Here is a 10,926-nt window from a genome sequence, read left to right on the forward strand (position 1 = left end):
TGGCGGGGGCCTTATAAAACATGAAGTCCATGTTGCCCATGTGGAAAACGGAACCTGCCAACCATGGCTTTAAGAAGAATGAATTTACGCAACAGCATTATAGCATTCAAACAAGTGGTCAATTTTGTCCGGAACCGGCTCCCGATTTTTCAACGTTGATTATGAAAAAAAAAATTAAATTTCTTTTACTAATAATTTTTACTCACGTTTTTTGTTGAGAAGTACCGCCGTCTTGTTTACTTCTCGGTGACTTCTTCCTGGCATTTGGCCACTGGAATTGGAATTTAGTATTCACCGCGACTCTCAAAAAATCCATGGCCACGGAATTATTTCACTCTCACACACACACGTGTTCTTTTCCTGATCCGGGACGGACACAATAAAAGTCATTGGACGATACGGAAAGTTCGATATTTCGTCATAATTCAATGTTCCTGAAATACGGGACGTATTGGTGGAATGTGCGCGATTTGCATGTGTGTGTGTGGTGTTACATTAAAAGAGGGAGTTTTCCCTCTGGGACACACGCACAAGTGTCTCTCTCACACACATTATCTATGGGTTTTTTGGGGGGAACACGCGTTTTTGTGGTGGGCGGAGGGCGAAGAGGGTCCCCATCTCTCCCGCTCTATCTCTCTCTCTCCTCTTGGCGCAGCGGAGACGTTTTTCGTGAATCGATCCACGCTACTGCCGGGTTTCCCAATCCCAACGTCCTTGTCCCAACCTAGCATAAGCTGCTCTGCTCCGGATTTTCGTCATTGGTAAAATGGGATGGAGGAGACCCCCCTACTGCAACCAAAGGAGAGTATCCGGGACGGCTCCAGTCCGGGATCTATATCCCGACTACCACTTGACGTGCCTTTGCCTACCACCTAACACACATCTTTACCTATTTCTCTCCTTTTTTTCTCTTTTATGGTGGGGGGTGGAGAAAGAAATAAATGAACATTTTCTTGTGCCCGGGTCACCTTGAATTAGTATATGCCTTGCTTCACATCAAACAAAAATAATAATAATAATAAACTAATTTAATTCTTGGCACAGAGATGTAATATTTTTTTCCACTTTTCTAAGAGAGGCGTAGATATTAACAATCATCCTAATTATATTGGCCTTCCTGGTCGTGAATAAGAAAACCGATTCTTCCTGGCAGGTTCCCTCATTATCCTGGACCGGATCCCTCGTTCGAGAGCATTGGTGGGCCCCTCGCCAGAAATATTCACGGGCCTCTTTCTACTTAACTTATGAGAAAACTTGACTTAATTTAAAAAATAATAAGATTCATGCCCCAAGACTAGAGCCCTGTCGACTTTCCTCACGTGAGAGCCACGGACACAAAGATAGTGCAACAGGGCAGCAACTAGATACTTCGTCAGTAGAGGAAAGAGCGATGTTTGGAGTAGTTAAATGGTAGATTTAACGCCCCCCCCCCCTCAAGTCCAGTGCCCAGGGCACTAAACCCGACTGCTCCCCATTGGTTTCAGGCCTGCCATCTAAAACTGAGGTTCTTAACCTTTACCATCCGCTATCCAAAACCGTTAACAGAATCAGCTTTGCGACCCATGAGACTGTTTTGTTTTTCGAAATTAGTGAAACCAGGGGCGAAATCAGTACATTTATAACAGGACTGCAGAGAGATTTGTGCGACCCGTCTAAGAAGTCTCTGCGAATCAAGTTTGGGTCGACACTCATAGCGCAAGAATCCGTCTGCAAGTTAACGACCCATCTGGGAAGCGCCTTTGAATCAAGTTTGAGTCGCTTGGCCCATAGCTCAATAGAATCCCTCGGTTCCCAAATTCGAGGGCGAATGCGAGCAGATCTCTCCGTTAAAAAGTCTCGCCACAGAAAGCAACAGGCCTACAACGGTACAATTATTCAATCATTTCACTTCACTCATAGTTCGGAAAATAGGTGGTAGGTGGCAGCACTATAGCAAGCATCACACAGAAACAAGCGCCACGTAGGTTCACAACACATACACGCACATTCCAACATGTAAAAATTCGTTAGAAATTCCACAGAGGAATATGAACGAAGTGCATCTCTGGTTAGAAAAGAATCTGACCGTTAGTACATTCGTACGACCCATCCCAGAAGCCTCTGCGAATAAATTTTGGATCAGGACCCATAGCTCAAGAGCCCCTGACTGTTAGTGTATTTGAACGATCCATCTCGGAAGCCCTTGCGACCGAGGTTTGGATCGTGTGACCTATAGATTAAGAACCCTGATCTGAGACAAATTTGATCAATTTTGTTTTGGTCAAGTTAGAATTAGTGAATTTAATCGCCAGCTAAATTGTTCGTTATGATGTTCTTAAAAAACTTGATCCGTCACCGGGGACGGCGGAAGTGTTTCAGACCTGTGGGTTCCCGGTTTGAGCTTTATGTAGATTTTGATTATTCCATTAATCCTGGGGGTGCTTGGTTCAGTGCTAAAGAAACACTGTAGGTACTCTAGCAACTAGATCAACCCCGGTTCTGACACCACCGTTTGTCCACCACTTTTAACTTGTAACCGAATTGAATACTGAAAAGTCATTAAGTGATGTTCAAAGTGAATTGATTTCTCTGATTGAAGTTTCTGGCTTTAAGAGAACGATCTGTCGTACCGGTAGATGGCAGCATGGATGAGATGTCAGTAAAGAATAGTTTTCTGTATAAAAGGCGGGAAGCGCTTTTTTTTCCCTTTCATGAGACAGAAAAGAATGGGTTCGTACCATGAAGTTGGCCCATGACAGTTGCTTCTTGTGTATCGTTCTCTATTACCTTTAATTAAATTTCGAAGAGAACGGACCATTTAGTCACCAGTATTGAAGTCACTGATTTAAATTTCTATAAAATCAACAGATAATTAGATTTATTAATCATTAAATAATGATTTTAATTAAAATCAGGGTCGTCTCAACGAATTTGGGGGGGATACATAAAGCCCAAACATTTTTCTTTTGGTGGGGGGGGGGGGGGAAGAAATAAATTATTGAATAAATATTTTTTTGGCAAAAGAGGTCTGCATCCAAAAATACAAAATAATAAAATTCAAATATATCCAAAACATGGGAATGCTGAGTTCAAATGTATAAAGAATTATAATGAAAAAAATTTCACAATCAATTCAAATTCATAAAAGAAACAATTTCAGAATCAATCGAAATTCAGAATTAATAAAAAAACTTCACAATCAATTATAATTCAAAATTCATGACAGAAACGATTTCAGAATCATTCGAAATTCAGAACTGATGAAAAACAATTTCACAATCAATCGAAATTCAGAATAAATGAAAAAACAATATCAGAATCAATCGAAATTCAGAACTAATGAAAGAATTTTAGAATGAATCGAAATTCAGAACTAATGAAAGAATTTCAGAATCAATCAAGTTCAGAACTAATGAAAGAAACAATTTCAGAATCAATTCGAAATTCAGAACTAATGAAAGAATTCCGGAATCAATAGAAATTCGAAACTAATGAAAGAATTTCAGAATCAATCGAAATTCAGTATTAGTGAAAGAACAATTTTTCCGAATAAATGACTAACGGGCTTCAGGGCCTTGTTTGACTTGGGGTTCTGAGACTGAGTAAATAATTATGTTCACAACCGTTAACACATGACTAAACCAGAGAGAAAACTAGTAATTTTTTTTCAGTGGCTCTCAGTAACGTACTGCATCCAAAAAGGAATGCTGAATTTACATGTGTGAAGAATTAAAGAAAAAAATCCACAGGCAATAACAATTGTTTTTAATGCATGAAGGAAACAATATTTCTCAGAAAAATCGAAATTCAGAACTAATAATAGAAATAATTCCAGAATCGATCGGAATTTAGGACTAACGAAACAATTTCAGAATCGATTTAAATTCAGAATCAATGAAAAAATTTCAGAATCAAAGTTCAGAGCTAATCAAAAAATTTCAAAACCAATCGAAATTCAGAATCAATGAAAGAAACAATTTCAGAATCAATACAAATTCAGAACTAATAAAAGATATGTCTGAATCAATAGACGTTCAGAACTAATGGAAGAATTTAAGAATGAATCAAAATTCAGAATTAATGAATAAAAACCCAATCGAAATTCAGAATGAATAAAAAAAATTCAGAATCAATCAATCGAAATTCAGAATGGAAGAAATCATTTCAGAATTAATCGAAATTCAAAATTAATGAAAAAGAATAATTTTTCCTAATAAAAATTTCAGAATTAATGAACTCTTTGTGGCCTTGTTTGAGGTCCTGAACTCAAGTCTATATGCTCACACGCGTTAAGATACCACTGAATCAAGGAGAAAACTTTTTCCAGTGACGTCTTAACCTCAAAGGAATAACAAATTCAGAATAGCTAATATGATAGCAGCATAAACAAAATGACAACTTTGAATCGATGACTAAAAGGACAATCATTTTTATTGTTTTTCCAACTGGTCTCTATTTTTCCTGGTATCGATGACAAATAACTTGTCTGGCAGCACAGCTTCTTTTACAAAATCAGCATCGAATTTCTGTAATTTTCTTTTAGGTATAATGCTATCGAAAGCTTTCTTCCAATCATTCGAGAGCTTCATCTCAAGCATTACATCAAACACCTGGTTTATGCTCAAACTTCTTGATCCAACACCCCATCTGTGACAGCAAATGAATTAATGATTAATAAATTTCAATTCAAACATGAGTTATGTATTGGGAAAATGAAACTAATGATCATAATGGAGTAAAAACAATAAATATTGAGTGAATAAGATAAGCGATTCAAGTGTTAATATCGACTACGTGACCTTAATTCGATAGAGCAGTGGTTCTCAAAGTATACAACGCGGCTCCTTGGGGGCGCAACGGTAAGCTGTCCTTATTAACGTGTGCCTATTCAATACCATGATGAAGCGGCTCTTTGTTAGACTATTCTGGCCGCGGATACATGTCTACTAAGGCAATGGAACCAGGGAATCCAGTGATAGAGGAAAAGATAGGGCCAGGTAAAAAAATGGCTACTTAAGAAAAAGTAACAGTCCGAATTTCTCGAAATTTTTTTCACAGATGACGAATACAATGAGAACTTATATCTTGAAAACGCGTTCGGGAATTTACAATAATTTTTCACAATAATTTTTTTTCTCTTATCATTACGATGCAAGTGGGAAAAACTAAGGCTACTCCCATTTTCTCGCGGCACTTACCCAATTTGCATATCTTTTTGGCTAGGTATCATTTTTGGGAGCCTCTCGAATAATTCGACGAGGTAATTTTCCGCGAAGCTCGATTCGTAAAAATCTGATGAGGCAAAATAGGGCATCTGTTATAGAAAAAAGTAAGATCCTCGTTTTAAAAAATGTAGATTATTTTCTCGAGGAATTGGATAGAATATTAATATTTCTAAGACACTGCTTAATAATTTCTTAAGGAACGAAGAATTTTATTCTGGGTATAAAAGGACAGTTAGGCAGTTTTCTTTAACAGACTGGCAGAAGGGAATAGCAATAATTCAAGATGTGAACGAAAGAAATTTCTTCAGAGAAAATTTCAACCTTTTTAGAACTCTCTTGGACCAGTGGAAATGTTCTAAAACAGTGTTTCCCAAAGTGGGCAAAGCACACCCTGGAGTCGATGGAAGTTTCCAAGGGGGCGGTAGAAGCTTTGGGTTCGATTGATTTGGGGACGGCGATAAGAGAATTTTTTTGAAGAAGGGGGCGATGGAACAAAAATTTTGGAAAATCGTGTTCTAAAGGGTTAAGACGACGCATTCCTTGTATTCGAGAAAAAAAAAAGGCTTCCCTAACCACCCTTTACGAGCACCCACACAGTGATGAGATTGGAGTTCGCTAAAAAAAACTTAATTTCAAAGGGGATAAACGTTTGAAATTTTATGTACTCAATATATTGGGTTGTAATTTTAAAAATAACATGTTTTACCGTTTATTCCCCTGAAATTAAATACTTTTTTAGCGAATTCCAATCTCATCACTGCTCGTGCTCGTAAAAGGTGGTCAGGGAAGCCTTTTCTTCTCGAATACAAGGAATACGGCGTCTTAACCCTTTAGAACATTTCCACTGGTCCAAGAGATTTCTAAAAAGTTCGAAATTTTCTCTAAAGAAATGTCTTTTGTTCACATCTTGAATTATTGCTATTCTCTTCTGCCAATCTGTTGAAGAAAACTGCCTAACCGTCCTTTTATACCCACAACATTTGGGGGGGGGGGCAACGGCCCCCCTCCGACTTTTTAAACTACACTAAAGATGATGGTATATATATACATACATACATACATTAAGTACATGTTATTTGTCCCCCCCCCCCCGGGAAAAGTTGAAATGACATCCCTGACCCAGAATAAAATTTGTTATTTAAGAAATTATTAAGCAGTGTCTGAGAAATATTAATATTCTCTCCAATTTCTCGAGAAATTAATCTACAAACGTTTAAGACGAGGATCTTACCTTTTTCTATAAGAAATGCCTTTTTGCCTCGATCCATTTTTTATGAATCGAGCTTCACGGAAAAAAAAAAAAAAAAAAAGATGGTTGCCACCTGACAGTCGCGTGGTTAGGGACATAGCCTCTCATTGTGCAGGTCTGGGTTCGAATCCCGGTTCGGGCATGGATGTGTCTACTGAAAGTAGCAAATTCCATGGACAGAATCATACGGATCTCTTGAGAATACGTGAGGATCACGTTATTATTATTATTATTCGAGAAGCTCCAAAAAATGATGCCTATCCAACAAGATATGAAAATTAGGTAAGTGAAGCGGAAAAACGGGAGTGGCCTATAGTTCTTTCTATTTGCACCGCAATGATAAGAGAAAAAAAAATTACTGAAAAACCATTGCGAATTTCCGAATGAGTCTTCAAGATTATCATTTCTCATTGTATTATAATCTCTTATTAATTATTATAATCTCTGATTAAAATCATCGTCATCCCTAATAAAAAAATTCTGAAGAATTCTGACTTACTTTTTTTCAATCGAAATTTTTCCACCACTGTACTAAAGTTTGAGAATCACTGTGATAAAGGCTTTTTGGGATTGATGAACTAGAATGGAAGCTTACGATGCTTGCCAAAATGTATGACTTCTCTGTCATGACTAGCTCCAATATTGAAAGAATAGTGGAAATATCACCAAAAACTGTTGAAATATCACTAAAATTGTGTCCAGGAGAATCAAGGGAATATCATCAAAAACTGACTAAAATTGTGTCCAGGAGAGTGGCAAGTATTACTGCAGCAAAATGCCGCTATATTAATTTTTAAATAAATTTTTAATAAAAGCAAAATATTCTCAAACACTTAAGTATTTGTATCCAGAGATCTTTTTTTTTTTAATATAGGGCAGTGGTTTTCAAACTTTGATCACCCGCAGCTCTCTTGTCCTAGTTAACTCCCAAAATTAGTCTAACAAAGAATAGCTTCAAAGCACGGAACCGGCATACATCAATATCGACAGTTCACAGCGATGCTCACTATTAGAACCACTGATATGCAGTGGCATATTTACGGGGGGCTCAACAGACCATAGCCCAGAGCAGCAAGTTAAGGACAGAATATTTGAGGAATTAGTGGCCAAGAAAGTTTGTAGACTAGGAGAAAGGCGGCAAAATTTATATAAACCTCAATACATCCGCCTCTGTCCAGACAGCAAAGGACTAGGTTAGTGAGTGATCAAAAGAGTGGCCTATAAAGCAAGGAACCATGTCAGTGAGCAACCAAAAGAGTGAACTAGCATGTACAAGCATGTGAAAGAGTAAAAAAGTGACTTAGAGAGGGTGCAAGCATGGCAGTGGCCAAATGAGTGACTTTGAGACATGGGTGAACTTGCGGGGGGGAAGCAAAAAGCGGGTTATAGCACAGGGTAGCAAATTTTAGGAAAGAGTAGTCAAGAAAATTAGACTAGAATGGGAGAAAGGCAGCAAAATTTGTACAGCCCACAAGTGGCAAAGCCACAAACGCCCCTCTGGTAATATGGGGGTATTTATGCTGAAATCCACTGTTTGAAAAGCATGCATATTTGCAGAAAAATCCTCAGCCAAGGCCCTATTTCAAGATCTCTGGGAATTTAAAAATCTGTATGGTAACCGATGTGTTGAGACCAATAAAAGTTTCCAACCAACAACACTGGAAATCCAAAATGAGTTGATTCCTAGTAGGAATTAACTTTGTTTTTTATTAGTTGTAATTAGCACTAAGATATGAAAGAACTAGTAAAAACGTCAAACAATTATTTACATTGAAATTTTTTGAATGTTACATTCACTAAGGCTTGACAAATCAAAAAATATATATATATTTAGTGCGCCAAATTTCTAAGCAGCTAAACATGGTTTTTGCTTGAGAAAAATGGTCCTAAATAATGCTTTTCAGACTTTTCCAAGACATAATGACTTCTAATGTTGAAAGACATGTTGCAATGTCAAAGGAAGTTTTTTTTTTTTTTGTCATCTTTACATTCCAATCTAACAATCAAATGCACAGGACTGCACCTGTGGGAGGGGGCGAAGTCAAATTTGCTCCTCAACTGCTCCTTTTACGTTACACAGGGGCACCAAAGGAATGCTAGCCCTGGCTTACAAAGTATATAGTTGCTGCCCTGCAGACAAGGTTAGGTCCCAATACAGATTTTCTAGTTGCCATGGCGACCTGACACCTGGGATCTATCAAGCCCTGTCAATCACAATGAACAATTTACAAGATTCAAAGCATCAACTCACATTATATGTTCGTTCAATGGTAATGAAAAACATTTTATGTTTTCTTTTGCTGCTCTTTCATTCGATAAATGGTATTTTTTAGTGGTATCCACAAACCCACCTACAAAACAATATGTAAAAGAAAAAACATTAACAAACATCACTGTTTAGCATAGCATAAAATTTTTATTTCTCAAAAACATGGAAAAATTGTCATTTATTTTCCTTTACATATTTGGCTACCTTCAGACGTACAGGGTGATTCTAAATTAATGGAACAAATTCTAAGAGGTGATGAAGTCCCCTAAACAAGCATTTCTGGTCATAGAATGTATAGTTAAATGGCAACAGCAAAGGCGGTAGAGGGTGTTTTTAGAGAATGCACAACAGCATTTCACCAAAAACAAATATCATATTCTTCCGACGGATTTGCTGCAATAAGTGCAATCAACCATCCGAGGGTATTGTAATGTGATAGATACTCTCATGGTGCAACCTGGATAAGGCAAATTCTACCACAAGTCATTGTACTGCTTAATCATTGTTTGGCGCAACATAACCTTGATGGTCCTTGCACCAATAAAAAACAAACTCCAATCCAATCCTAAGGTACATATGCACCATTGAACGGTTGATAGCACATATCGCAACAAATCCGTGTGAAAAATATGATATTTGTTTTCCGTGAAGTGATGTTGAGCACTCTCCAAAAAATCCTCTACTGCCTTTCCTATTGCGATTCGACCACACATTCTATGATCAAAAATGCTTGTTTAGGTGTCTTATATCACCTCTCAAAGTTTGTACTATGAATTTAGAACCACACTATATAAGCTCAGCTCCAGGTGTGTGCAGGTGGATCTGGTAAAACAGACGCAGGACTAGAGGGATGCAAAATTTACTTGTGTTAGGTCTAAGCAATACTCAAACATGCAGCACCAGGTTACATACTGCTACTGTGACACCATACACACACCCACCTCATGAACATTCCTCTAAGACAGTGTTTCACAAACTGTGCATTGCTCACCTCCCCCCACCCCCAAGGTCTGAACCTATCCACGTTCGAACCTTGTTGATGAGAGTCCCGCACAATGCCCACGCGACTGCAGAGCAGCAAACTATACTACGGCTGTTCCCACTAACGTTTACACAGGAATTAATGTCAACGACCATCAGAACTCACCTATAATATAAACTGCTTTTGGATCAAATTCGTCCATAGAAGACTCTGCATGCGGCGACAAATAAACAAGATCTTCTTGAGGAAATAAACTTGTGTAACTAGACTCTGTGATGCTCATGAAAGAATCTTCTCTGACAACTTGAGGGAACCGCTTCTTTAGGGTCTCCATCGTGTAACTGGAAGGACTGGCATTGCAAATATGCAAATCAAACGGACGTTTGCAATCACGATTGGTGAAGTATAGAAAGGATATCTGTTGAGCGGTGATGGCTAGCTCTTTCCTAGTCATGAACTCTTCGTAGTTCAAGTCAATAACGATTTTTTGACCAAACAACGACGCGTGCGCCAATCTCATGTCCATGAAGCGATGAACGGAAGGAGAATGAAATCGTAAAAATATCGAGTTCTTTCCTAAGCCATACGCAATGTGATCATTGACAGGATCATCTTCTCTTCGCGTTGGAATGGTTTCAAAAAGTTTATTTTGCTTTTTGACCGCTTTCTTCTTCTTGATCATTTCTTTTTTATGGAGATATTGTAAAAACTTTTGCCGCTGGGATTTGTTTTCGCGGAGTAGGAGCTCTTTGAAGTTCTCGATGTCCAACGAAGAAGGAACTCTCTTCCCCTCACCTCTCGCTTTGTAATATTCAGCGAGAATGCTAGAAGCCATCTCTTTATCGTTATCGGTATTCAGGGCCATCATATATGAGGATAATTCATTAGATAGATCGATGTCCGTGGGATGGTCATTGCTCAATTTGTTTCTATTTTCAACGGCGGCATCACTCATATGCACAGTGTTGTTACAAAAATTAAAAATAGTACCTGGTTTTCTTTGCAATATAATGCTTCGCCGTATAATAACCCGATAATTACATTGCCTAAAAACCACCCTCGCATTTAAACGCCTCAAACAGCTAAAAACCATCATGAGCTAAGCATTTGTTTACATACAAACAAGTATAAACGTGGCTGTTGCCATTTCAGTAGCACTAAAATTTTACACTGAAATCATCAAAATATAGGAAACGGAAAATATGTTGTTAGATTCCTATAA

The 10,926-nt window shown here is 38.0% G+C and overlaps 1 protein-coding gene across 1 annotated transcript; it reads right to left on the reverse strand.

Moving 5' to 3' along the window:
- Positions 1-4,392: 4,392 nt before the first annotated feature.
- Positions 4,393-10,831, reverse strand: LOC149069217 (mitochondrial ribonuclease P protein 1 homolog). The gene is made up of 3 exons (XM_089251108.1): positions 9,870-10,831; positions 8,705-8,804; positions 4,393-4,626 (listed from the first exon to the last, which is right to left on the reverse strand). The coding sequence occupies exons 1-3, from the start codon at positions 10,798-10,800 to the stop codon at positions 4,410-4,412; spliced, it is 1,248 nt and encodes a 415-aa protein (XP_089107234.1). The 5' UTR covers positions 10,801-10,831; the 3' UTR covers positions 4,393-4,409.
- Between the last annotated feature and the right edge of the window lie 95 nt (positions 10,832-10,926).

Source organism: Pholcus phalangioides, unplaced genomic scaffold (genome assembly GCF_987345545.1).
Source record: "Pholcus phalangioides strain wild (caught in Gottingen) unplaced genomic scaffold, Ppha-v1.0 ptg000024l_1, whole genome shotgun sequence".
In the NCBI taxonomy this organism is placed as follows: Eukaryota; Metazoa; Arthropoda; class Arachnida; order Araneae; family Pholcidae; genus Pholcus; species Pholcus phalangioides.